General features: G+C 45.2%; 1 protein-coding gene across 1 annotated transcript; it reads right to left on the reverse strand.

Moving 5' to 3' along the window:
* On the reverse strand, positions 1–27,778 carry LOC106575311 (heparan-sulfate 6-O-sulfotransferase 3-B). Its single transcript, XM_014151768.3, has 2 exons — positions 26,666–27,778; positions 1–3,263 (listed from the first exon to the last, which is right to left on the reverse strand). Exons 1-2 carry the CDS (start codon positions 27,232–27,234, stop codon positions 2,471–2,473), a joined length of 1,362 nt encoding a protein of 453 aa, XP_014007243.1. The 5' UTR covers positions 27,235–27,778; the 3' UTR covers positions 1–2,470.
* Positions 27,779–27,822: the final 44 nt, after the last annotated feature.

A 27,822-nucleotide genomic window follows, 5' to 3' on the forward strand; every position in this document is an offset into this window, starting at 1 on the left:
TCAGTGGTATGCTGTGTCCATTTAATGAACAGCTTTCCTACAGGTGAACGTCTTGAATACCATCATACTGTACATACTAACTCATAGTTGGAAAGCAAACTTACAAGGTAAACTAATACAAGTCCTGTCCTAAATGACCAAAGTATGGGAGGGTGGTTAATGAATCCTTTATTGTGTTATTTACTATCGTATCTTACTTTAGATATCATGAGCAAGTCCTAGGTTGCAAAGCTACCGCTAATTCACCAAAGTTACCGGAATTTTCAGTAATTTTGGTAATTAAAATGTAATCTTTGGTAACTTTGGTCATTTACTCGAATAACTTAAAAAATATATATTCATATATGTATACATTTTTTTATATCTGTGTCCATATTGTCCATGAGTTTCTAGTGTATAGACCATATCGTTCAAGAGAAAATAGCCTAATTAATGAAAAAAAAGCATCTAATCAAGAATGGCATTATTTTCATTTAACTCTGCAACTCTTACAACTATTGACTTTTTGCACAACTGCCACAAGTTTGGCGCCAAAACAGTTACAACAAAGACATAAAAGTGTGTAAAAAAATATAACGGTGTTTTATGCTGAAACCCTCATATTAAACACCAATGGTATTCACTAAGTTGATGGTTTATATTTGGATAATATTTTACAGGTTTTTCATTCAATTTCTTATTTTAAAATCTTATGTGATTATTTTATACATTTTACATGTGATAAGGCCACATAAAGGGCCATATATAATTATAGACACCTGTGATAAACTGAAGTACCCAAAATGACCTGTAGATGTCATGTGATAAAATACAAAAAGAAAGCTACCAAAATCGTGGTAGTTTACTGGTAAACTTTGAAAGTTTCCAGTATTATACAGTACTGTGCAAAAGTTTTAGGCAGGTGTGAAAAAATGCTGTAAAGTAAGAACGCTTTCAAAAATAGACATGTTAATAGATTATATTTATCAATTAACAAAATGCAAAGTGAGTGAACAGAAGAAAAATCTACATCAAATCAATATTTGGTGTGACCACCCTTTGCCTTCAAAACAGCATCAATTCTTCTAGGTACACTTGTACACAGTTTGAAGGAGCTCAGCAGGTAGGTTGGCCCAAACATCTTGGAGAATTAACTACAGTTCTTCTGTGGACTTAGGCAGCCTCAGGTGATTCTCTCTTCATGTAATCCCAGACAGACTCGATGATGTTGAGATCATGGCTCTGTGGAGGCCATACCATCACTTCCAGGACTCCTTGTTCTTCTTTACGCTGAAGATAGTTCTTAATGACTTTTGCAGTATGTTTGGGGTCGTTGTCATGCTGCAGAATACATTTGGAGCCAATCAGATGCCTCCCTGATGGTAATGCATAATGGATAAGTATCTGCATGTACTTCTCAGCATTGAGGAGACCATTCATTCTGACCAAATCCCCAACTCCATTTGCAGACATGCAGCCCCAAACTTGCAAGGAACCTCCACCATGCTTCACTGTTGCCTGCAGACACTCATTCATGAACCGCTCTCAGCCCTTCAGTGAACAAACAGCCTTCTGCTACAGCCAAATATTTCACATCAGTCCAGAGCACCTGCTGCCATTTTTCTGTTCCCCAGTTCCTGTGTTTTTATGCATGGTTGAGTCGCTTGGCCTTGTTTCCACGTCGGAGGTATGGCTTTTTGGCCGCAAGTCTTCCATGAAGGCCACTTCTGAGCAGACTTCTCCAGACAGTAGATGTGTGTACCAGTGTCCCTCTGTTTTCTGCCAATTCTGAGCTGATGGCACTGCTGGACATCTTCCGATTGCGAAGGGAAGTAAGCATGATGTGTCTTTCATCTGCTGCAGTAAGTTTCCTTGGCCGACCACTGCGTCAACGGTCCTCAACGTTGTCCGTTTCTTTGTGCTTCTTCAAAAGAGCTTGGGCAGCACATCTGGAAACCCCTGTCTGCCTTGACATTTCTGCCTGGGAGAGACCTTGCTGATGCAGTATAATTACCTTGTGTCTTGTTGCTGTGCTCAGTCTTGCCATGGTGTATGACTTTTGACAGTAAACTGTCTTCAGCAACCTCACCTTGTTAGCTTACCTGCCTAAAACCTTTTCACAGTACTGTACCCTCCCTTTGCAACCCTAAGCGAACCACATTACTTTTCAAGAATCCTGAGGCGCTCATTTTGTTTACGTACAGTCCCATGGAGATTCTGATAAAATCTTGTAGAATGTCCATTTGACACCCTAGAGTTGTTCACCTACTTTGAAGAACAGACAAGCATTAGAAAATGAACACACACAATATACTCTGCATGAGAGGAGAAACAAAAGTTTACCACATCATAATACATAGTAATAATAAATACATCTATCTGAAAGATTAAGACACCATTGGGCAGCCCAAGGCAGAGAGAGAGAGAGGGAGCAGGCAGAGAGAGAGAGAAAGAGAAACTGACAGGAAGTCCTTACATGGGTGTTACGGCCTCACCATCTCACCACCTGGCTGCTGTAGTCCTCTGTGGTGGCTACACCTCCCACCTCCTCCCCTTCCTTCACCTCTATCTCCCTCTCCTCCTTCTCCCTCCTGGCTTTGGAGATAGGGGCTCTGTGCTGGTGAAGCCGCTGCCTCTCCTCCTGCCTCTCCTGCCTCTCCTCCTGCCTCTCCTGCCTCCTCCTCAGCCTTTGCTCCCGGTGCTGTGTCTGGTGGCTGTACTGGTACCTCCGGAGGAACAGCTCCTTGGCGTACTCGTACAGCTCCACGTCCAGGGCGTTGAGCCCCTCGATGCGCCGCCGCAGAGCCCCCTCCCCCACCCCCACGCTGGCCGCGCGCGTGCTGTTGATCTGCGTGAAAGCCTGGATGAAGCGTAGGCCGAACGTCCGCTCAAACAGGTACTGTGTCTTGCGCTGGAACTCGGTCAGGCCGTAGAAGGCCATGTTGCGGAGGTTGTTCTTGGCACTGGCTAGTAGGACGCGGCCGCGCTCCCGTTCGGCGCCGGCGGTGAAGGTGGAGACGTTGTAGCAGCCCACCAGGCTGAGGTCGGCCAGCATGCGGACCTGCCGGTTGTTGGCCAGGTTGGAAGGGCAGTCCATGAAGTTGGTCAGCGTGACCCCGGTCCAGTCGTCGCCACTGTAGCAGGCGGGAAGTTCGTCCTGGGTGGGAGAGCGGCCGTCACACATGTGCAGGGCTGTCTTCCAGGTGGCGCCGCGCTGCACGTGCTTCCACTCACTCAGGTAGCGGGAGACAGGGTCCCTCAGCATGGTGATGTAGTAGAAGTTTCTGCAGCAGCAAAGACAGAAAGAGACATTAGTTTCAATACTTGCTTCCTTTCCATGCCTCCTTTCCTTATCTTATTTCCTCCGTGCTCTCCAATCTGTAATGACATAACTGGGAAGTGGGAGAAGTGGGAGAGTTAGAGAGAGTGAGACTGGCACACGTCTTTCACTTTCCCTCCCTCTATCTAACACTCACTGATGAGCTAGAGGGTGGCAATGAGCTATAATTATTTGACCATGTGAAAGAGAAAAAAAGGTGGAAATGAAAAGAGTGAAGAAAATATAATATTTCTCACATTTAAAAATAGCCAGCATCAGAACTCTAAGGCTCTCTCTAAACAGTGATCCTAATGAGCTGAGAGCACAGTGGGCTATCTCATTTTTAATACTGAATAAGAGATAGTTCTCATCTTATTGCTAGGCCTCCCTAGCTCCTGAATATGCATTCCTCGGTACCTTCCTTTCATTACATAACAAATAGCTACATTTAAGTAGCCTTTTTCATTGCGCTCTACTGTACTTTTTTCGGAAGATTATCAATTTATCGAACATCCAATCCCTAGAGGATTTTTCCTAAATCAAAAAAGGGAATATAGGCTAAAGATGAGAGTGTAGTCAGAGAGATCCCCTTCTATGTATATAGAATCACTTCTTCTAACACAGATCAACCCGCACTGCAGTATTTTCTACATTATCCTGTAGTCAAATAAAGTAAGGGAACCGTTTTGCGCACTGGAAAAAATACCCCCCGCCCCTTGACAGGTAGTGACGGGAGTTTGACAATTGAGATCAAGACTAAAACCTTGCAAGCTGCAGCTACATGGAGTCAGACTGTGTCAAACGTAGAGCGCTGCTTGTTTCCACCTCGAGGTTCCTAACGGCGAGCTGCGAGAGATTTATGAGGAGCGGGTGGGAAAAGAGTAGAGACTGTCAGAGGAGACGAAGCTTCACAAAGCATTCACTTGTACATTCTGAATCAGATGGGAATACTTGATGGAGAAGGAACAGACACTTTATAAGATAGATGCCATAGTCAACACTGAATTGCTTACATTTTTGCCTGAACAGAAACTGAGTTGCTTGAACAGGATTTTCTCAACGGTGAGCAGTGGCGTTGAGTACGTCAGATGTTGTCTCTATACTGATGAACAAATCTTGATTTCTACCAAACCTCTTAGGGGTAATTAAGAAAAGTGAAATGTAGTCTGCACCACTGAAGAGGTAATAACGGCTCTGTGACTGTCATTTAAAGAACCATCTGACCGTTGACCTTTTGGTGCAGGGGACACACACGCCACCCTCAAAGGTAATTAGGAGATTATTGTCAGGTGGCAGACCACCATCGACCAAGATTTTAATGTGTCAGCAGAAATAGATCCTAACAAAGTTTTTTCTCATGACACACACGCTCGCACGCGCACACACACAGACTCACACACGCGCACACACTGACTCACACACACGCACAGACTCACACACGCACACACACACTCCAAGCCGTAATTGATATCCGACCACGGCACAGGCTGTAAATTAATTAAACTGGCAGCTTTGATACACTGAGAGTGTGGGGAGAGATGGACACACTCCCAGAGCTGTACAGAGAGATGGACACACTCCCAGAGCTGTACAGAGAGATGGACACACTCCCAGAGCTGTACAGAGAGATGGACACACACTCCCAGAGCTGTACAGAGAGATGGACACACTCCCAGAGCTGTACAGAGAGATGGACACACTCCCAGAGCTGTACAGAGAGATGGACACACTCCCAGAGATGTACAGAGAGATGGACACACTCCCACAGCTGTACAGAGAGATGGACACACACTCCCAGAGCTGTACAGAGAGATGGACACACTCCCAGAGCTGTACAGAGAGATGGACACACTCCCACAGCTGTACAGAGAGATGGACACACACTCCCAGAGCTGTACAGAGAGATGGACACACGCTCCCAGAGCTGTACAGAGAGATGGACACACACTCCCAGAGCTGTACAGAGAGATGGACACACACTCCCAGAGCTGTACAGAGAGATGGACACACACTCCCAGAGCTGTACAGAGAGATGGACACACACTCCCAGAGCTGTACAGAGAGATGGACACACTCCCAGAGCTGTACAGAGAGATGGACACACACTCCCAGAGCTGTACAGAGAGATGGACACACACTCCCAGAGCTGTACAGAGAGATGGACAGACACTCCCACAGCTGTACAGAGAGATGGACACACACTCCCACAGCTGTACAGAGAGATGGACACACACTCCCACAGCTGTACAGAGAGATGGACACACCCCAGAGCTGGACACACACTCCCAGAGCTGTACAGAGAGATGGACACACACACTTCCACAGCTGTACAGAGAGATGGATACACTTCCACAGCTGCTGCCTACACAGTGTTTCTGGGAAGAGGGCCTTTTAGACCTCCAGGAAATGCAGATGAGCTTCATGATTTGCATAAATTCACTGAAAACCCACAGTTCTATTAAGAGTATTTCACTTTTCATATTACTACATTTTGACCAGCTAATAGCCAAACCACTGTTCAAGCAACATTATGGACTAAATGTTCAAATCCTGTAGGATTATTTTGCTGTGACAATACTATTTATTTAACGAGGCAAGTGAGTTAAGAACAAATACTTATTTACAATGACAGCCTAGGAACAGTGGGTTAACTGCCTTGTTCAGGGGCAGAACGACAGCGTTTTAACTTGTCAGCTCGGGGATTCGATCTAGCAACCTTCTGGTTACTGGCCCAACACTCTAACCACTAGGCTACCTGGTTACTGGTTCTATTAAGATCCTACATCTGGGCCACTAACCACAGGACAGGCCCATCAATACGTCTCCACACAATCCAGACATTCTAGGTCCATCCTTCTATTCTTTCATAGTGACCTATTGACATGAATGGGCGAATGTCGAAGCGCTCCGATTACTCATCTGTATGAGTGTGTGTGTGTGTGTGTGTGTGTGTGTGTGTGTGTGTGTGTGTGTGTGTGTGTGTGTGTGTGTGTGTGTGTGTGTGTGTGTGTGTGTGTGTGTGTGTGTGTGTGTGTTCGAGGGACAGAGTGGTTGGGAAGGTCAGGGCATCAATCAACAGTTAATAGAGTCCGTCATCAGACAATCGAGTGTTCAGCTTTATCTTACTGTGCAAAACAACAGTGCACGCACACTTTGTTTCAACATGCACACGTTTGGCATGTAATTGTCTTGGGCGAAGATCATATTCTGTAACAGGATGGATGTTGACTTACAGACTGGCTACACTCCATGCATTTACATATATACTGAACCAAAATATAAACGCAACATGTAAAGTGTTGGTCCCATGTTTCATGAGCTGAAATCAAAGATCTCAGACATTTTCCATTCGCACAAAAAGCTTATTTCTCTCACATTGTGTGCACAAATATGTTTACATCCCGGTTAGTAAGCATTTCTCCTTTGCCAAGATAATCCATCCACTTGACAGGTGTGGCATATCATGAAGCTGATTAAACAACATGATCATTACACAGGTGCACCTTGTGCTGGGGACAATAAAAGGCCACTCTAAAATGTGCAGTTTTGTCACACAACACAATGCCACAGATGTCTCAAGTTTTGCGGGAGTGTGCAATTGGCATGCTGACTGCAGGAATGTCCACCAGAGCTGTTGCCAGAGAATTTAATGTTCATTTCTCTACCAAAAGCCACCTCCAATGTCGTTTTAGAGAATTTGGCAGTACATCCAACCGGCCTCACAACCGCAGACCACGTGTAACCACACCAGCCCAGGACCTCCACATCCGGCTTCTTCACCTGTGGGATCATCTGAGACCAGCCCCCCGGACAGCTGATAAAACAAAGCCCTTCTGATTGGCTGGGCCTGGCTCCCCAGTGGGTGGTCATGTGAAATCCACAGATTAGGGCCTAATGAATTTATTTCAATTGACTGATTTCCTTATATGAACTGTAACTCAGTTAAATTGTTTAAATTGTTGCATGTTGCGTTTATATTTTTGTTCATTATACTTGTTTCATTTGTACAGCACAGAAAGAACTCGTCACTTGAAGCTGACCAGAGCCTGAGGGCTTGTTTTACCATGTTAGTGCCAGTCATCTTTAAAATGGGATGAAATCTAAATGAAACAAGCTGTGAAACTGTACTCCAAACTATTTAACGCCAAATCGTATATACTCTGTGTGCTTATACAGATATTATGATCCCTTATACATGACACTCGAACAATGCTTAGGGTCCATCATATTTTTCATAATTTCATAATTGATCAAAAAATCTTGTTTTTTTATCACAGAAAATCTGGTGGGTTTATGTCAAATGGTTTTTATATTTTTGTATATAAATGTACATAAAGTGTAATATCGGGATGCAAACTCAAAATGTAATACATTTCAACTCTATATCTGACATGGTACAGGTGTCTTCTTTTTTTGAAGCCCATAACCATGTGTGTATAATTGTAACGCCCTGGCCATAGAGAGGGTTTTTTTGTTCTCTATTTTGGTTAGGCCAGGGTGTTACATGGGTGGGCGTTCTATGTTTATTTTTCTATGTTGGTTTGTTTCTTTGGTTTGGCCATGTGTGGCTCTCAATCAGGAACAGCTGTAGATCGTTGTTGCTGATTGAGAGTCATACATAGGCAGCCTGTTTTTCCTTTGGGGTTTGTGGGTGATTATTTTCTGTCTAGGTTTTTGTTAATCCTGACAGAACTGTTGGCTGTCGTTTCGGGTTCATGTTTTGTTTGTAGTGTTCATTCGTTGATTAAAATCCGTTATGATGAACACATCCTCCGCTGCACCTTGGTCTCTTTCTGACGACGGCCTTTACAATAATTTTGTTTCAAAGAAGATTTGTTTAAGACTACCAAGAAACACTCTGTGTGGCCCTTATTCAGCCCACTGCAGTAAAAGGTTAAATGCTGCAGATAGATGGACAGATATAGCTTGCCATCCTCAAATCGGTACTTTAACCCTGACCTTAGATCAGCGTCTACACTACAACTCCCTCCCACTGTTTAAACAGCTGTAGCAGGTTGCTTCTCCTCTAATGAATTTCTACTGGGTTTCCATAACGGAATGAGACAGCTCGGATTCTATCAGCGCGACTGGAGGACTGATCCTATCTGAGGACTTCATTGAGAAACAATTCTATTTGCACAGAGCTCAATCAGAGAAGTGCAGGCAAATACATTTGATTGATTCAAATTAGCCCAGCTCCTCTCTGTGTTGCTCTCACAAAATCCCTGTGTAACTTCAATTCAAGTTGTGTTACAACAAGGAATATGAACATGTACTGTAAAAAGCTGAAATAACTTAATATTTATAACCATGAAGTCACTAATATTTATTGAGATAAAATAGCAAACCAAGCAATATAGGGAAAGTAAGTAAATGAGCAACAATGTAATTCACTACTACATAATCATTTTCATTCAGAAGAACACCCCTCCTCATCTTCTGGCATGGTCAATGCAATGGCTGTGTCTAAAATGGCACCCTATTCCATGTAGTGCACTTATTTTGACAAAAGTAGTGGATTGTATAGGAAATAGGATGCTATTTCGGATGCATCTGACCCAGTGGCAGAGAGAGGCCTCTATCCACCCTAATAAGATGAGTGTCTCTCAATCATTCATATCTGACCATTTCAACAGTGCATAGAAACACACTGAGCACTCTGGACAAGCAATCAATACTGCTCTGCCAGGACTCCCAGTGTCTGTCTGATGGATGGTTGAATAAAGATAATTGGTCAAAGATATAAAAAAAAAAACGAAATGGGCAAAATTGGCTTGTGGCATTTAAGACGGCTGGAGTTGTATCCACTGGCCTTCAGTAAGCTATACAGTGTCTGCAGAGTCTGCTGACCTTTTTGACACATTTCTCTGGTTTAGAAATGTCTGAGGGAAACAGAGGGTGTTATGTGTACTCGGACCCATGATAGTCGGGAAGATACTTGGACACAAACTCATATGATAAAAAAATAAGGAAACAGTATGCTGCTATATCAGACAACGCACTCAATGACTAACTTAAATGAATGGACGGGACACTTAAAACAGGAGCAATAGTTGTTGAAACACCTTGTATTCCCATAGACCTAGAATTCTATTTCTATGTCTATGCCCCTCTTATGGCCTGATCTCCAAGTCTCCTTCATCTGCAGTGCAGACAGCCTCTCATTGATTTCCCGGAGTGTGTGGGGCGAACTTGACGCTATTGCTGTCTCCCCCTTGCCTCCTCTCACATCCCCCTTGCTTGCTTAGGCTTTAAAGGAACTCACGCTGTAGAGGAAATGAGGAACATGGGATCAATATTAGCCAAGACAATTCTCATTCATTACTATTAAGGACACACACTGGCTTGATGAGGTGGAATTGAGTCACTTACTGGAAAATGTCTCAAATCAAATACAATTTTATTTGTCACATGCTTCATAAACAACAGGTGTAGACTAACAGTGAAATGCTTACTTACGGGCCCTTCCCAACAAAGGAGAGAGATGATTTTTTTTTATAATAAAAAAGAACAACAAGAGGAATAAATACACAATGTCGATGCACGGGGTAATTGAGGTAGATATGTACATATAGGTAGGGGTAAAGTGACTAGGCAACAGGATTGATAGTAGCAGCAATAGTGTTAGTTTGGCTTCCCTGTGGCTCAGTTGGTAGAGCATGGTGTTTGCAACGCCAGCATGGTGTGTGCAACGCCAGGGTTGTGGGTTCAATTCCCATGGGGGGCCAGTACAAAAAAAAATGTATGAAATGTATGCTTTCACTACTGTAAGTCACTCTGGATAAGAGCATCTGCTAAATGACTAAAATGTAGTTAAAAAAAGGTCAATGCAGATAGTGCAGGTAACTATTTAGCGGTCTTATGGCTTGGGGTTAGAAGCTATTCAGGGTCCTGCTGCTTCCAGACTTCATGCACTGGTACCACTTGCTGTGCGGTAGCAGAGAGAACAGTCTATGACTTGGGTGGCTGGAGTCTTTGACAATTTTTCAGGCCTTTCTCTGGCACCACCTGGTATAGAGGTCCTGGATGGCAGGGAGCACTTCCCTCTGTAGTGCCTTGTGGTCGGATGCCAAGCAGTTGCCATACCAAGCGGTGATACAGGCTAGGTCCAGTTAGCCTGGAGCTAGCCTCGAGCTAGGCCCATCTCCTGGCTACCCGAAGAAATCCATCAGATAATTCCTGGGTTTCAGGACCTCTTTTGCCAATTAGATTGGACCCTTTGCTGCCATCACGGAGCCCCGCCGATCCATCACGACTGGTCTACTGACGTAACCGTCCCAGGGCGTTTCTGTCCCGAAGCACGCACCAGTTAGCCTGGAGCTAGTCTCGAGCTAGGCCCATCTCCTGACTTGCCGGAGAAATCCATCAGATAATTCCTGGGCCGAGCTCACTGGATCCTATGATCACTCTGCTACACATGCCTCTCCCTAATGTCAATATGCCTTGTCTATTGCTGTTTTGGTTAGTAATTTCTGTCTATTTCACTGTAGAGCCTCCAGCCCTGCTCAATATGCCTTAGCTAGCCCTTATGTTCCACCCCCCACACATGCGGTGACCACACCTGGTTTAAATGGTGCCTCTAGAAACAAAACCTCTCTCATCATCACTCAATGCCTAGGCTTACCTCCACTGTACTCACATCCTACCATACCCTTGTCTGTACATTATGCCTTGAATCTATTCTTCCGTGCCCAGAAACCTGCTCCTTTTACTCTCTGTTCCGAACGCACTATACGACCAGATCTTTTAGTCTTAAGCCGTACTCTTACCCGACTCCTCTGTTCCTCTGGTGATGTAGAGGTTAACTCAGGCCCTGCAGGCCCTGCAGGCCCCAGCAACACTCCCATTCCCCAGGCGCTCTCATTTGTTGACTTCTGTAACCGTAAAAGCATTGGTTTCATGCATGTTAACATTAGAAGCCTCCTCCCTAAGTTTGTTTAATTCACTGCTTTAGCACACTCCGCCAAAAAGGAATGCCACCAAAAATCCAGAAAATTCCATCCCTAACTATAACATTTTCTGACAAGATAGAACTGCCAAAGGGGGTGGAGTTGCAATCTACTGCAGAGATAGCCTGCAGAGTTCTGTCATACTATTCAGGTCTGTGCCCAAACAATTTGAACTTCTACTTTTAAAAATCCCCCTTTCCAGAAACACGTCTCTCACTGTTGCCGCTTGTTATAGACCCCCTCAACCACAAGTTGTGCCATGAAAACCATATGTGAATTGATCACCCCCCATCTATCTTCAGAGGTCGTACTGTTAGGTGACACAAACTGGGACATGCTTAACACCCCGGCCGTCCTACAATCTAAGCTAGATGCCCTCAATCTCACACAAATTATCAAGGAACCTACCAGGTACAACCCTAAATCCGTAACCATGGGCACCCTCTTAGATATCATCCCGACCAACTTTCCCTCTAAATACACCTCTGCTGTCTTCAAGCAGGATCTCAGCGATCACTGCCTCATTGCCTGCGTGCGTCATGGGTCTGTGGTCAAACACCATCCTTTATCACTGTCAAACACTCCCTAAAACACTTCAGCGAGGAAGGCCTTTCTAATTGACCTGGCCCAGGTATCCTGGAAGGATATCGACCTCCTCCTGTCAGTAGAGGATGCCTGGTTGCTCTTCAAAAGTGCTTTCCTCTCCATCTTAAATAAGCATGCCCCATTCAAAAATTGTAGAACTAAGAACAGATATAGCCCTTGGTTCTCCCCAGACTTGACGGCCCTTGACCAGCACAAAAACATCCTGTGGCGTTCTGCATTAGCATCGAATAGCCCCCGCGATATGCAACTTTTCAGGGAAGTCAGGAACCAATATACTCAGTCAGTTAGGAAAGCTAAGGCTAGCTTTTTCAAACAGAAATTTGCTTCCTGTAGCACTAATTACAAAAAGTTTTGGGTCACTGTAAAGTCCATGGAGAATAAGATCACCTCCTCCCAGCTGCCCACTGCACTGAGGATAGGAAACACTGTCACCACCGATAAATCTACGATAAACGATCATTTCAATAAGCATTTTTTCATGGCTGGCCATGCTTTCCACCTGGCTACCCCTACGCCGGCCAACATCTCAGCACCCCCTGCAGCAACTTGCCCCCCCCCCCCCCCCGGCGCTTCTCCCTCACCCAAATCCAGACAGCTGTTGCAAAATCTGGACCCCTACAAATCAGCTGGGCTAGACAATCTGGACCCTCTCTTTCTAAAACTATCCGCCGAAATTGTTGCGACCCTTATTATTAGCCTGTTCAAAATCGTCTGAGATCCCCAAAGATTGGAAAGCTGCTGCGGTCATTCCCCTCTTCAAAGGGGGAGACACTCTAAACCCAAACTGTTATAGACCTATATCCATCCTGCCCTGCCTTTCTAAAATCTTCGAAAGCCAAGTTAATAAACAGATCACCGACCGTTTCGAATCACACCGTACCTTCTCCACTATGCAATCTGGTTTCTGAGCTGGTCATGGGTGCACCTCAGCCACGCTCAATGTTCTAAACAATATCATAAATCAATAAAAGACAGTACTGTGCAGCCGTCTTCATCGACCTGGCCAAGGCTATCGACTCTGTCAATCACCGCATTCTTATCGGCAGACTCAATAGCCTTGGCTTCTCAAATGACTGCCTCGCCTGGTTCACCAACTACTTCTCAGATAGAGTTCAGTGTGTCGAATCGGAGGGCTGTCTCTATGGGGGTGCCACAGGGTTCAATTCTCGGGCAGACTCTTTTCTCTGTATATATCAACGATGTCGCTCTTGCTGCTGGTAATTCTCTGATCCACCTCTACGCAGACGACACCATTCTGTATATATCTGGCCCTTCCTTGGACACTGTGCTATCAAACCTCCAAACGAGCTTCAACGACATACAACACTCCTTCTGTGGCCTCCAACTGCTTTTAAATGCTAGTATATCTAAGTGCATGCTTTTCAACAGATTGCTGCCCGCACCCTCCCGCCCGACTAGCATCACTACTCTGGACGGTTCTAACCTAGAATATGTGGACAACTACAAATTCCTAGGTGTCTGGTTTGACTGTAAACTCTCCTTCCAGACTCACATTAAGCATCTCCAATCCTATTGTACACATTCCTATTGAATATGTATTCACCTGTATTGTGGATAAGGCTACATGTTGATTTACCCAGTTTTTCTACAATCGGCTTCCTATTTCGCAACAAAGCCTCCTTCACTCGTGCCGCCAAACATACCCTCGTAAAACTGATTATCCTACCGATCCTTGACTTTGGCGATGTCATTAACAAAATAGCCCCCAACACTCTACTCAGCAAACTGGATGTAGTTTATCACAGTGCCATCCATTTTGTCACCAAAGCCCCATATACTACCCACCACTGCGACATGTATGCTCTCGTTGGCTGGCCCTCACTACATATCCGTCGCCAAACCCACTGGCTGCAGGTCATCTATAAGTCTTTGCTAGGTAAAGCTCCGCCTTATCTCAGCTCACTGGTCACCATAGCAACACCCACTCGTAGCACGCGCTCCAGCAGGTATACTGCACTGGTCATCCCCAAAGCCAACACTTCCTTTGGCAGCCTTTCCTTTCAGTTATCTGCTGCCAATGACTGGAACGAATTGCAAAAATCTCTGAAGCTGGAGTCTTATATCTCCCTCTCTAAATTTAAGCTGCTAGGGAGTCCTCAATGTAGGTCTCCATAGCCTTGGACTCCGGAACCGAAAGAGAGTACAGTCGTCCCCGGGGCGGAGTGGTGCCTGGGAAAAGATAATTCTCATAGTCATATGGTTGGTGCGGCGGCAGCGAAGTGGCCCGGGCCTTACTGAATACCTTCCGGAGGTCCTGGTACTCCATGGGAATGGTGGAGAGGTCCGGGGCAACTTCCGAGGCCCCAGGCTTCCGAGGCCCCAGGCTGCACTAACTTCAGGCAATGGGCATGGCAGAACGGGCTCCAGCCCACCCATCATGGCACCGGCAGACCAGCCAATGAGGGGATTGTGTTGCTGGAATCCCAATACCACAGGAATCTGAGGAGACTTAATGAGCAGGAAATTGATCGTCTCGCTGTGGTTCCCTGACACACGAAAGTTGATGGGGGTGGTATTGTGGGTAACCTGGTCTACAGAGTGCCCGTCCAGTGCTCTAACGTCCATGGGAATGGAGAGTGGCTGTACCCCAGAACCTGAGACCATCCTACCCACCTCGTGCCTGGCGACAGCACCCAGCTGGGGAATAGCGAAGGAGGCACAGCGTTCCCAGCCAAACCGGATGTTCGTGCCTGACGCAGTCCGCTCGGCGGTCCTGGAGTGGGCCCACTCCTCCAGGCTTGCCTGCCACCTGGGTTCCCAGCGGACCCTGGCTTATTGTGCGACAATGCTTTTGGTGGCCTACCATGGTTCCTGACGTCTCCGCATTTGTCGCCGCTTGCATGGTCTGTGCACTGAATAAGACTCCTCGGCAAGCTCTGGCTGGTCTACTCCAACCTCTTCCTGTCCCTCACCGTCCCTGGTCCCATATCTCCCTAGACTTTGTCATGGATCTCCCCCCATCTGATGGCAACACCGCCATCCTGACCGTTGTGGATCGGTTTTCCAAAGCCGCATACTTCATTCCTCTCCCAAGCTACCCTCTGCCAAGAAGACGGCCCAGCTCATGGTGCAGCATGTCTTCCGGATCCATAGACTGCATGTTGACATGGTCTCCGACCGGGGTCCTCAATTCTCATCCCGGTTCTGGAAGGCATTCTGCACCCTCATTGGGTCGTCGGCCAGCCTGTCCTCCAGGTTCCACCCCCAGTCCAAAGGCCAGTCGGTGCGAGCCAACCAAGACCTAGAGACTACTCTGCGCTGCCTGGTCTCCGCCAACCCCACCACCTGGAGCCAGCCCACAACACCCTTCCCTGCTCTGCCATGGGCCTATCACCTTTTGAGTGTTCCCTGGGGTATCAGCCCGCTCTTCCCTGAGCAGGAAGAAGAGGTCGGCATACCTTCAGCCCAGATGTTTGTCCGCAGCTGTCGTCGTACCTGGAGGAGAGCCCGGTCGGCCCTTCTCAAAACCACCTCCAGGTATCGACGATAAGCGGATCACCACCGGACCCCGGCTCCAGTACCCTTCGTATACATCCCTTTCATGTGTCCTGAGTTAAACCCATGTCTCACAGCCCTTTGTCTCCTGTTTCCGCCACCAGGTAGGACACCAGGTGGCGCCTCTAGAGGGAGGGGGGGGGGGGGGGGGGGGGGGTACTGTCACACCCTGATCTGTTTCATCTGTCTTTGTGCTTGTCTCATCCCCCTCCAGGTGTTGCCCATCTTCCCCATTATCCCCTATGTATTTATACCTGTGTTCTTTGTTTGTCTGTTGCCAGTTCATTTTGTTTGTGAAACCTACCCGTGTTTGTTCCCCTGCTCCTGCCTGTTTCTTGCTCCTATTTTCTAATTCTTCCCGGGTTTTGACTGTTTTGTCTGCCCTGACCCTGAGACTGCCTGCCGTTCTGTACCTTACTGGATTATTGTCCCCTGCCTGCCCTGACCCTGAGACTGCCTGCTGTTCTGGACCCTTTACCATAAATGATTACCCTCTCTGGATTATTGACCCCTGCCTGCCTTTGACCTGTCGTTTGCCTGCCCCTGTATTAGAAATAAACGTTTGTTTCTTTGACACTGTCTGCATCTGGGTCATACCTGAAACGTGATAGATCAGTACAATAAAATAAGTCCCAAATGGAAGGGAAACCGATTGTTTGTCATCTGTAGCCCCATGAAATCTGCCTCGACAAGCTCAATAACTCAATGCATGTACACACTCCTATTGAATATGTATTCACCTGTATAGTGGATAAGGCTACATGTTGATTTACCCAGTTTTTCAACAGAGATTTAACATTCAAATAAATTATTACCATTATGTAATTAGATTGGATTGGTAAACAAAAAAAATGTCTAATTGATTGTTTAATTGATTCATTAATGTATACATGGCTGTCTCTGAAATATGTTGATGTAATAAAAATGCGCTCAAAAGATGCCCAACAATTTAACAGAGCATTATCTGAGTTGACCTGTCTGGATGAGGTGCCATTCTGTGGCATTGCCTAATATGTCTTATTTTTTGCTGTGGTATCGTTTTGGTATTGTTTTGGTATTGAGTGTCGTGATGGTATTGAGTATTGTGATACTAAATCTGGTATTGAAGCCAAAATGCTGGTATCATAACAACACTAATTCAGTGTTGCTTGCCTCGAAGCGAACATAGAAGGCATTTAGCTCATCTGGTATGCTCACGTCACTGGACAGTTGGTTTACCTTTTTAATCCGTGATAGTTTGTTAAACCTGCCACATCCAACGAGCGTCTTAGTCCTGTATTGACGCTTCGCTTATTTGATGGCTTGTCGGAGGTCGTGGCCGAATTGCTTATAAGCTTCCGGATTAGAGTCCTGCTACTTGAAAGTGGCAGCTCTAGCCTTTAGCTCAGTGCGGATGTTGCTTGTAATCCATGGGTTCTGGTTGGGATATGTACGTACGGTCACTATGGGGACAATGTTGTTGATACACTTATTAATGAAGCCAGTGACCAATGTGATAAGCTCTTCAATGTTATTAGATGAATCCCGGAACATTTTCCAGTCTGTGCTAGCGGAACAGTCCTATAGCTTAGGATCCGCTTCATCGGACCACTTCCGTATTGAGAGCATCACTGGTACTTCATGTTTGAATTTTTGCTTGTAAGCAGGAATCAGGAGGATAGAGTTTTGGTCAGATTTGCCAGAGGGAGAGCGGGGGAGAGCCTTGTATGAGTTTATGTGTGTGGAGTAAAGGTGATGTAGAGTTTTGTTGCATTTGGTTGTACAGGTGATATGCTGGTAAAAATTAAGTAAAACTAATTTCCGTTTCCCTGCATTAAAATCACCAGCCATGAGAAGCACCGCTGTATGTACTGTATGTACATTTTCCTGTTTGCTTATGGCCCTATACAGCTCATTGAGTGCAGTCTTAGTGCCAGCATCAGATTGTGGTGGAAAATAGATATATAAAAATATATATGAAAACTCTTGGTAAATAGTATAGTCTGCAGATTATCATGAGGTATTCTAACACAAACAAAAACTTGAGACTTCCTTAACATTAAAGATCATGCACCAGCTGTTGTTAACAAAGAGACACACTCCTTCCTATTTTGTCTTACCTGAGGCTGCCGACCGGTCTTGACGATGCATGGAAAAACCAGCGAGATGTACAGTGCATTCGGAATGTATTCAGACCCCTTGACTTTTTCCACATTTTGTTACGTTACAGCCTTATTCTAAAATGTATTAAATCGTTTTTTCCCCTCATTAATCTACACACAATACCCCATAACGACAAAGCAAAAACAAGTTCTTAGACATTTTGCAAATGTATATAAAAAAAATGGAAATATCACATTTAAATATGTATCAGGAAAGGAAAGGGAAAGGGGGATACCTAGCCAGTTGTACAACTGAATGTATTCAACTGAAATGTGTCTTCCGCATTTAACCTCTCTGAATCAGAGAGGTGCGGACCCTTTTACTCAGTACTTTGTTGAAGCACCTTTGGCCGTGATTACAGCCTCGAGTCTTCTCGATTACAGCCTCGAGTCTTATGACGCTACATGCTTGGCACACCTGTATCTGGGGAGTTTCTTCCATTCTTCTCTGCAGATCCTTTCAAGCTCTGTCAGGTTGGATGGGGAGCGTCGCTGCAAAGTTATTTTCAGGTCTCTCCAGAGATGTTCGATTGGGTTCAAGTCCAGCTGGGCTGGGCCACTCAAGGACATTCAGAGACTTGTCCCAACTACTCTCCCAGTCCCTGCCACTGAAAACAATCCCCACAGCATGATGCTGCACCACCATGCTTCACCGAAGGGATGGTGCCAGGTTTCCTCCAGATGTGACGCCTGGCACTCAGGCCAAAGAGTTCAATCTTGGTGTCATCAGTCCAGAGAATCTTGTTTTTCATGGTCTGAGAGTCCTTTTAGATGCCTTTTGTCAAACTCCAAGTGGGCTGTTATGTGCCTTTTACTGAGGAATTTCTTCCGCTTGGCCACTCAACCATAAAGGCCTGATTGGTAGAGTGCTGCAGAGATGATTGTAGAAAAAGTCAAGGGGTCTGAATACTTTCCGAATGTACTGTGTATTATCCATGTCCTTGTTCAGCTACGACTCCGAGAAACATAGAATATTACAGTTCTTCAGTTTGTTCTCTAGTGACTGTACGTTCGCCAACAGAACACAGGGTAGAGGCGGTTTATTTGCTCATCAACATAATCTTGTCAGGATGGTGGCTCTTCTGCCTTTCTAGTGCTGTCACTTCCTCTTTTCGAGTCCCGGGGATTAGCGCCTTGTCTGGAGTAAGCAGCAAGTCCAGAGCTGTAGTATAAATTGTCATCCAAATCGAGGTTAATGGTCGCTGTTCTGTCCAGAAGCTGTTTTCGTTCATAGGAAACTATGGCGAACACGTGATGTACAAAAAGGTTACGATCAGCGTAACAAAACACTCAAAAAGCAGAATTGGTCAGGAGCCCGTAAAATGGCTGCTATCCACTGCAGCGTCATCTCTTAATCTACTGCTGTGTTGACTGTTTTAAGTCTGTGCACTAAGTCCCCCCATAGGACGTTTGGCCAAACTGAGACTACTGTCTGTAATTCCAATCCAATGAGGTGAATAAGTCCATCAGACATTTTCATAAATCACGATTGCCTGACCTGGTACTTGTGTGCTAGCGTTCCTACCCTACCCTTACTTCCGCCATATTGTGTGATACTGGTAGATAAGAGGTTTGAAAGTTGTGGATGTTTCTACTTCACACTGAAGCTAGGGTGTTGATGATTCTTGGGGAGTGTACCACACAGCCAGTGCAAATCCAATTCAAAGGTGTCACTAACACCACTCTGAAGCTACATTCACCCACATAGGCTACACAAGGCGTACCATTTTCTATCATACACTTCATATTCACAATAACCCAATCGGTTGTCCTATTCCCAAACTTAACACCCTCAAACACTCTCCAATACCTCTTTCTGGTGTGTGAATTAGCTTCCCTGCAGGAGACCCAGAGGGTGTGAGTTTGTGACTTCCTGCTCCCCGGCCCCCCTGAAGGTTGTGTCCTTGAACCGTGCAGTGTCATGTTTGTATCAAGCACGTTGTGATTGGTCGAGGTAGCAGGCCAACGGTGTTAGACAAGAAATAGAAAGATAGTGAGAGGTGCGATTTAAAAAATATATATATTATTTAAGTAGGCAAATCAGTTAAGAACAAAAGCTTATCTATAATGACGACCTACCCTAGCCAACGCCAATTGTGCGGCACCCAATCATGGCTGGATGTGATGCAGTCTGGATTTGAACCAGGGACAGCAGCGATACTTCTTGCACTGAGATGCAGTGCCTTAGACCGCAGCGCCACTCGTGCGCCCAAGATGAAGACATATCAGAGCTAACCACTAACTAACTGATCACTAACCGGCAATTAACCATTCACCATAAACCATTAACCAACCACTGGTAATGTTACTATACTTAGTGGCAGATTTATTCAATACTTACTGTAGGGGCCTGAAAGATGGTCAAAACAGGGAACTGAACATAACATTTAAAATCACATCGACTAAACATTTCTTTCCGAGTATTAGAATATCAGTATGGGAGTTATATTAGTGTGGGAAACGATCAGATGGGAGTTGGATCATCAGTGTGTCCATTGAGCCAGAGCCATGTGGAGCTGTGTGACTACTGCCAACAGCCAGACTGTAGGAGATATCCTCCCTAGTCTGGTCTAGAGATCTACTTAATGAACCATCACTGAGAGAGAGAGAGAGAGAGAGAGAGAGAGAGAGAGAGAGAGAGAGAGAGAGAGAGAGAGAGAGAGAGAGAGAGAGAGAGAGAGAGAGAGAGAGTCAGAGAGGAAATTACAACATTTTTAGAATAATGATTTTGATTTGATTTGAGAAGAAGAGGTAGAGAGGACAGGGAGGGACAGAGAGGGACAGGGAGGGACAGAGAGGGACAGAGAGGGTCAGAGACACAACGACACAACAAAGAGCTGGAGCTCTGCATTATAAACCCTCGCTGCACCACAGGGTCTAAGAAAAAAACAAACAGAGGGTGAGAGGGAGAAGTGACAAAAAAGAGGCAGAGAATGATACGGTAAGATAAAAAGAGCATAGATACTACATATACAAAGCCCCTTCTTAGAGACTGCAGGGAGGACAACTCCACAGGAGTTGAAAGACCTGCGAGAGCTGTCTGTAGAGTAAGGTCAGATCCTCGAAATAGATTGAAACTCATTCCAGTTCTATTGGTCAGACTGACCTCTTGTCCATTCACACTCCCAGCACTGTCCCCGGCCCGTACAGCCAAGTGTGGGAGTGAACAGATCCATTCATTCTAGCGTGAGATTGATTTTGTTAAATGACTGATTGCTGCTCAAGCCAGTTTCAGGATTGGAAGGTGTTGTTGGGGTAATTAACTTGTAATGACAAGAGCCCAGAGATCATCATGGTCAGGTAAATGCATTCTTAAGTCCTCACTGAGAATGTTTTATACAGAGCATCAAGTAACGTCAGAGCTCACACTAGGCAGAATGGGACTGGTAGTGTATCTCTCTCAGTGGCTGAGTCCCAAATGTCATCCTATTCCCTAAAGGTCACTAGTTTTAACCAGGGCCCTGGTCAAAAGTAGTGCACTATATAGGGATTAGAGTTACATTTGGGACAGAACCACTGTTTCTCTTCCTGAATGTATATGACTGTCACCATGTATTAGGGACCAATCAGATCACTTCTGCACTCTCTCCTGTTCGACGGCGTCTGTTCGACGGCGTCTGTTCGACGGCGTCTGTTCGACGGCGTGTATAGTCTCTCTCCACAGATGAAGCGCGAATGCTGATGCAACACTCATTTAAAGCAGGGAAAGATGCTACGTGCTAGCCAAGCATGAACAGCTGTGTGTGAAATCCTATTTTCCTTTAGAGATGCTGTGATAACTTAACACCACTCGTTTGGCTGATGCTGTTGGATTAAATAGTCGTGCATATTAATTGAGCAATTAGTTGACGTGACTGAACAGATCACTTCCTCTACTGGAATTCTCTGCCAGTTGTTACATGAGGTGATAATAGAATACCTTCCTACAGTGCTCGCACGCGCACACACACACAGTCACATACCCACACACACCCACGTGCCAACACACACACACACAAATGCTCACACACTTACTGCACATCCACAGTACAACGTGCAGTCCATTACAAGCCCACGGGAGAATAGGCAGAGAAGGTATGTTACTCGATACGGCACAGATCCATTTCAGATTGAGTAGACAGAGAGAGAGAGAGAGAGAGAGAGAGAGAGAGAGAGAGAGAGAGAGAGAGAGAGAGAGAGACAAAGAGAGAGAGAGAGAGAGAGAGAGAGAGAGGAGAGAGAGAGAGAGAGAGAGAGAGAGAGAGAGAGAGAGAGAGAGAGAGAGAGAGGGCTAACTGTGGTTCTCTGATGGTCTCAGATCTGGGATGCTATTTCGGGAGCTACAGAAAAGCCCTAGGGATACTGGTGTAGAGACAGTGGAATAAAATGAGAGATTTACTGGGTAGATCTTAGGTAGTACGTGTGTGTGTGAGAGAGAGAGAGATAAACTTTTGTTTATCCATTTCACTTGCATTGACAATGTAAACATATGTTTCCCATGCCAATAAAGCCCATTGAATTGAATTGAGAGATAGAGAGAGCGAGAGAGCGAGAGAGAGGGGGGAGAGGGAGAAGGAGGGCGAGGGTGAGAGGGCAGGGGAGAGGGACGGTGGGGGGGGGGGGGAGACACCAAAGAATAATGGACTCTCCAGTGAATTACTTGGACCACAATGTATTTCAGCCTTCACTTTCCCCCCAGCACAGAGCAGAGCATATTTCTCGATTGACAGAAACCTGCTTTTGTTGCAAAGACTTGGACATTTCCTAAAGATAAACTATACAAGTCAGGAGCACAGCAGCCTGTCAGGATTGTAGTTAGCATGTCACCTTTCTCTTTATCACAGTTATCAGAAAGACCATGCACTGCTTATGGAACTACATACAGTAATACATGGAACCACAGCACTGGCCTACAGACACAGATGGCCAAACAGGTAATAATACAATCACATGTCACTCATGAGCATGTCCTGATTGTTTCTCAGAAAAGAACTTGGTATGGAGACATGAAAACAGTCAAGTTATGTCACTATTTCAAATGACCTTATATTAGAGAAATTCAGAGTCAAACAAAACACACACACACACACACACACCACACACCACGCACACACACACACACACACACACACAGCTGTTACTGTAATACCACTCACCCAGAATCTCTGTCGTGAAACCTGTGTACACAAAACACTTCTTGATAAGACAGAAAAAGAGAGGGGAAAGGGACAAGTAGAAACAGGCTTGTATCCGGGGTTTTGGGACGTGCTATACATACGCGTGAAGAACGATAAGTTTGTGAATAAATCGGGATCTGCTCCTTAATCTGCCTCCAGATGATAAAACGATGTAATCTCTATCTCCCGTAAAGGAGTGTGGAGATTACTACTATCCTCTGACTACCTCTGCACAATGCATGATATTACGTTAGTATGGAACACGTTAAGTTCTGATTAGGGACTGATACGCTTTTGGAATATGATCCAAACCCACGACACATTTGGATTTTTGAGAGACTTCCCAGGCAATTGCTGGGAGAAAGTGTTGCTGACACAATACTTTATTAAGGCATATGATCAATTGACCAGCTTCTATGGAAAATAATAATTGAATGGACCTTTTATCTACTTCAGGGTTTCCCAAACTCGGTCCTGGGGCCTTCCATGGGTGCAGGTTTTGGTTTTTGCTCTAGCACTACACAGCTGATTCAAATAACCAACTCTTCATCAAGCTTTGATTCTTTGAATCAGCTGTGTCGTGCTGGAGCAAAACCCCAAACGTACACCCCTGGGAGGCCCCAGGACTGAGTTTGGGAAGCCCTGGTCTAGTTAATTCCAGGTCTATAGAAACTACACAGAGGGAACACACTAATGACAGAATTACCTTATACCAACTTGGCTAATTAAGGTCAGAAATCATACCTCTCTCTCTCTCTCTTGCCTTCTGCGAAGAAAAAAACAGGTAAATGAGTGTCAGGACCGGGATGCTGTGCCTAATGATGTGTGAAGAGCATGCTCCGAGCTCTGTGTGCATGTGTGTGCGTGTGGCTGACCTACACAGAGTGTCTGGAACACACACATACCTCGGAGTGTGAGACATCTGCTGTACATGAATACACCTGGGGCTACACCTCCACTGATAATCACCTTCTGATCATATATTATCCGTTTTGTTTCGTTTTATTGACTTATTCTTATTCATTTTCGTCCTATCTGATGTGACTTCCTTGTTATATGTGTTTGTGAAATGGGTTGTGACAGAGTCATGTGAAATTCACTGTAAATACAGTTAGAATTTCAATCCACCCTCTGAACTAACTGGGAGAGGAGCTTACATAAAACAGCCTTCTCTTCAGATGGGAATCTTGAGCTGAGGGATTTAACGGATGAGAAATTGACTTAAGTGCAGGACAAGATTAATGTCAGAAATTTGCCACCAGATGGGTTTTTTTCTCATTTTCTCATGGTCTGCTTTGGGTCCCAGTGCCAGTGAAACATGGAGGAGGAAGACAACGCTGAATCATCAGTGTACTGGATTTTGTGCACAAAACCCATATTATTAGACTACTAGGCTGCTGTGGGTCCTGGGTAGGATGTGTTTATCTCTCCTCCTATAAAACAAAGCAAAATGATAATAATATATTTGTCTATTCTAGTAGTGGTGTCTCTTTATGGAAGAAACACATTAGCCAATGTTCACAGGCTCTGAGTAAAAGCCGTGTCCGTCAGTCTCAGGGTTTGACTCATTTTCAATTAATTGAAGAAAAAAAAACTGTCAAAGATAATGGCCAGTTTTCCAGTTCATAGCCGGTGGTTCAATGCAATTTGAATTTGATTGTTCTGAGATGGAATTGACCCCAGAACAGGTAATTATGTTATCTTTCTACTTGGGTGAGACAGTGAGGTTTGCCTCCTCTCTCTCTCGCTCTCTCTCTCTTTCCTTCCTACCGTCGCAGCTGACCATGCAAGAGCAGACGTGACAAATGAAGCAGATTCTAAGGCTGGAGCAGTGTGTTTCTGCTGTGAGGAGCACGCCATGCTGGACTCTGTGGCACGGTGCTCTTATTAGTAATTGTCAGTAACCTCACATGACTCACTGATGGGGTTGGTCAAGTGAAGGTAAATGATGTGGAAAGTAGGACGGAAGTCAAGAAGGGTGGGAGGGAGGGAGGGAGGGAGGGAGGGAGGGAGGGAGGGAGGGAGGGAGGGAGGATGGAGGGATGGATGGATGGATGGATGGATGGATGGATGGATGGATGGATGGATGGATGGATGGATGGATGGATGGATGGATGGATGGATGGATGGATGGATGGATAGATGGATGGATGGATGGATGAATGGATGGATGGATGGATGGATGGATGGATGGATGGATGGATGGATGGATGGATGGATGGATGGATGGATGGATGGATGGATGAATGGATGGATGGATGGATGGATGGATTTTAGCATTAGGGCAGAGCCTAATCCTGATCATGTTGGTTAGGAAAAGGAGATACATCCACATTCACCCACGATGGGCGTTCCAATGAAAGTAGTCTGATGTGACAGGATCTGCTGGGATAGATGTGACCTTTCATGCGTTAGCCTGACTGAAGCGCCCCATGCTCTGGAGCTGCATGGGGACTGCCTGGAAATGCCAACGCTGTCAGAGCCCTGGCACCAGCCCTGACACAGCCTCGACCAGGGCAGACCAGATGATGGGGTGTCTGTGAGTTGACCCGAGGGCAACAATAGACAGATGGCAGCTCTCTCTCCACTAAAGACCATCATGTCCCCATAGATGCTCCATGCTAGTCTATAGGCACGGAGACTGTCAGAGTGACAACCTCTCAATTTCCAATGTCAAGGCCCAGTGCAGTCAAAAACATGTTTTTCATGTGTTTTAAATATTTCCCCACTATGAGGTTGGAATAATACTGTAAAATTGTGAAAATGATGATAGTGCCCTTCATAGTAAGAGCTGTTTGAAAAGGCCGCCTGAAATTTCAGTCTGTTTTGGTGGGATGGAATTTTGGCTTGCCTAGACCAATAAGAAAGAAAGTTCCAAAGTTTTCCCCTCCCCACTCAGACGACGCCCAGACAGTCTTAGTAAATATCTTTGTTGAGAAATTGCTCTTTGCTAACAAGCTATTTTTGTTTATATTTTACCGTTGAAACATTTTCTCAACTGAAAGGTAATTAATTGCTACCCAGAAATGATTTGATATTGAGATTAAAATGACTGCATTGGAACTTTAATAAACCAGCGCCATGGTTTTGGTCTGACCGTTTGATCTGTTTCATTTCCATGCTTATTCTTCTTATACAAGCAGATCATATTTCTGTAATACTTAAGTGCATTGTTACCAGATTTACTGTTTCAAGTTTTACTATCTCAGTCTTTATGGTCTTTTATAACACCCTCATAATCATTGATTATCTTTGAACTCTTGATACCAATAAAAACCATGGGGATAATCTACAGTACTCTACTTGTATTATCCCTATGGTTACAGTACATCCTAAAGCTAAGAAGTATGGGATCAGGACCAACAAGAGGACAAATGCACCAACAAAAATACAAGAAGATTAAATTATTGTAATGTCAAGCAGAACCCAAAAGTAAAAACGGAACACTTTTTTTTTTTTTACTAGAAGTGTTTCAGCCCTTCTTTCCCAGAATGGAATAACCCTTACATAGATGCAGTTTATAATGTGTTTATAACCATTTATAAAGGTGTCATGTGCAGTAGCCCTCTGTGAGGATAACTACTTCCTGTTAAAGCCTTCAGAAAAGTGCAAATTCATTTTCAACAGGAACATGAGTGCAAGGGGGGAAATTGTTCACATCTTTAGTCAAGCTCCTTGTCTTCTGTGCTTTCAAGCTTTTAGCACGCTCTATTCAAAAGAGAGGCTAATCATTGTATTTTAATACAAACCATAACGATTTTAATGAGTGTTCATGCTGAGTTGGAACAAAAGCCTGCCCACTGCAGCCCCTGAGAGCCAGGGTTGTCCACCCTGTGCATGTTATTGTTCCTGTTATAGAAATGTAGTATAGGCTACATTATTCTTTCAAACCTATCTGATCACTGTCAATGTACACTTGCATCTCACACTGTTTCTCCTGGCCACAAACAGTTCAGGGTCTACTGATTAGGTACAGGAACCTGAATTGGGACCCCTTACCGTCCGTTCCTCTGAGCATCCTTCTTGTCTTTCTTGTTCATCACTGCAGGCACGCAGTTTGTGAGCTCGGTCCAGTCCGCATGCAGACCACAACTCCAGCCAGTAGAGAACCTGGAGAAAAGCCAGGACTCCGCTTTGCCCGGGCGGTAACAGGTACATTTCTTCTGTCCGGGCATACAATCACAGGGCTGTTCGAGGTGAATGTTTCGGACAAGGTGTCGTCCGAAAGTAGTCCCGCCGGTCTTCTGGATGTGGAGGAACACTATAACGTCATCTCCTTTGATGTTGAAATCCACGTGTCGCTCAAGGTCTCGGTCAGTAAAATTGAATTTGGACAGAATTTTTGAGGAACCCTCCTCGTCCAGCCCATCTTGGTACGCGTAAATGTCGTCCCCCGAGTGATATTGCCGGAACATTCCACTCAACTTGTCCCCAGTTAGAAAGCGACAAGAGTTATTGCCGGCTGGACAAATGTACTGATAGCCTATCATCAAGAAGACCACGGCCAGTATCGGAATCAAAATTAGTTTGTTGGATTTATCCTCCATTGTGCGTGGTGAAATAGTCATGCCATTGATAAAAGCGGTAACATAAAGTCTCCAGCCAAACCAAACGCTCTAACTCCTCGTGCACCCTGCTTCATCGTAGTCTAGATGGTGTTGTCAAACTTGATGTCTCCTTTGGGGCGATGCACATCTCTCTAGACAGGCAGCCTATTTATTTCCAGCAGCAAAATGTAATAATAAACCGTTCCCAACGCTGTGCCAATGTATCGTCTTCTATTGTCAGAAGCAAGGGAGACATTTGTGAAATTTGAAAAGGAGACATAGCCTATCCGGGGTAGTCTATCTCACGAGCGCGCAGCCGATTCAGCATCTTCTTCTACAACGGCTCTGACCGGAGGCGGCGAGTGCAAGCTCTCATAAGTGTATCACGCTGTCATTAGTAGCATAACCACCAGGCGCACACGCACTACCCATGCATCTCTCTATAGCCTACCAGTCCACTGTTCATTTGAAACCTTTGCGTCACCGCGACAATGTTTTTAAATAATAATTTTGTGTCGCTTAAGGCCGGCTCTTCAAGTCAGCATCTCAACAACAATTGTTCTTCTGTGCGTAGGGCAAGAAATTGAAAGCGGAGGATAGAGAACCCTC

The sequence above is a fragment of the Salmo salar genome, chromosome 17 (assembly GCF_965601325.2).
Source record: "Salmo salar chromosome 17, fSalSal1, whole genome shotgun sequence".
NCBI classification, from domain to species: Eukaryota; Metazoa; Chordata; class Actinopteri; order Salmoniformes; family Salmonidae; genus Salmo; species Salmo salar.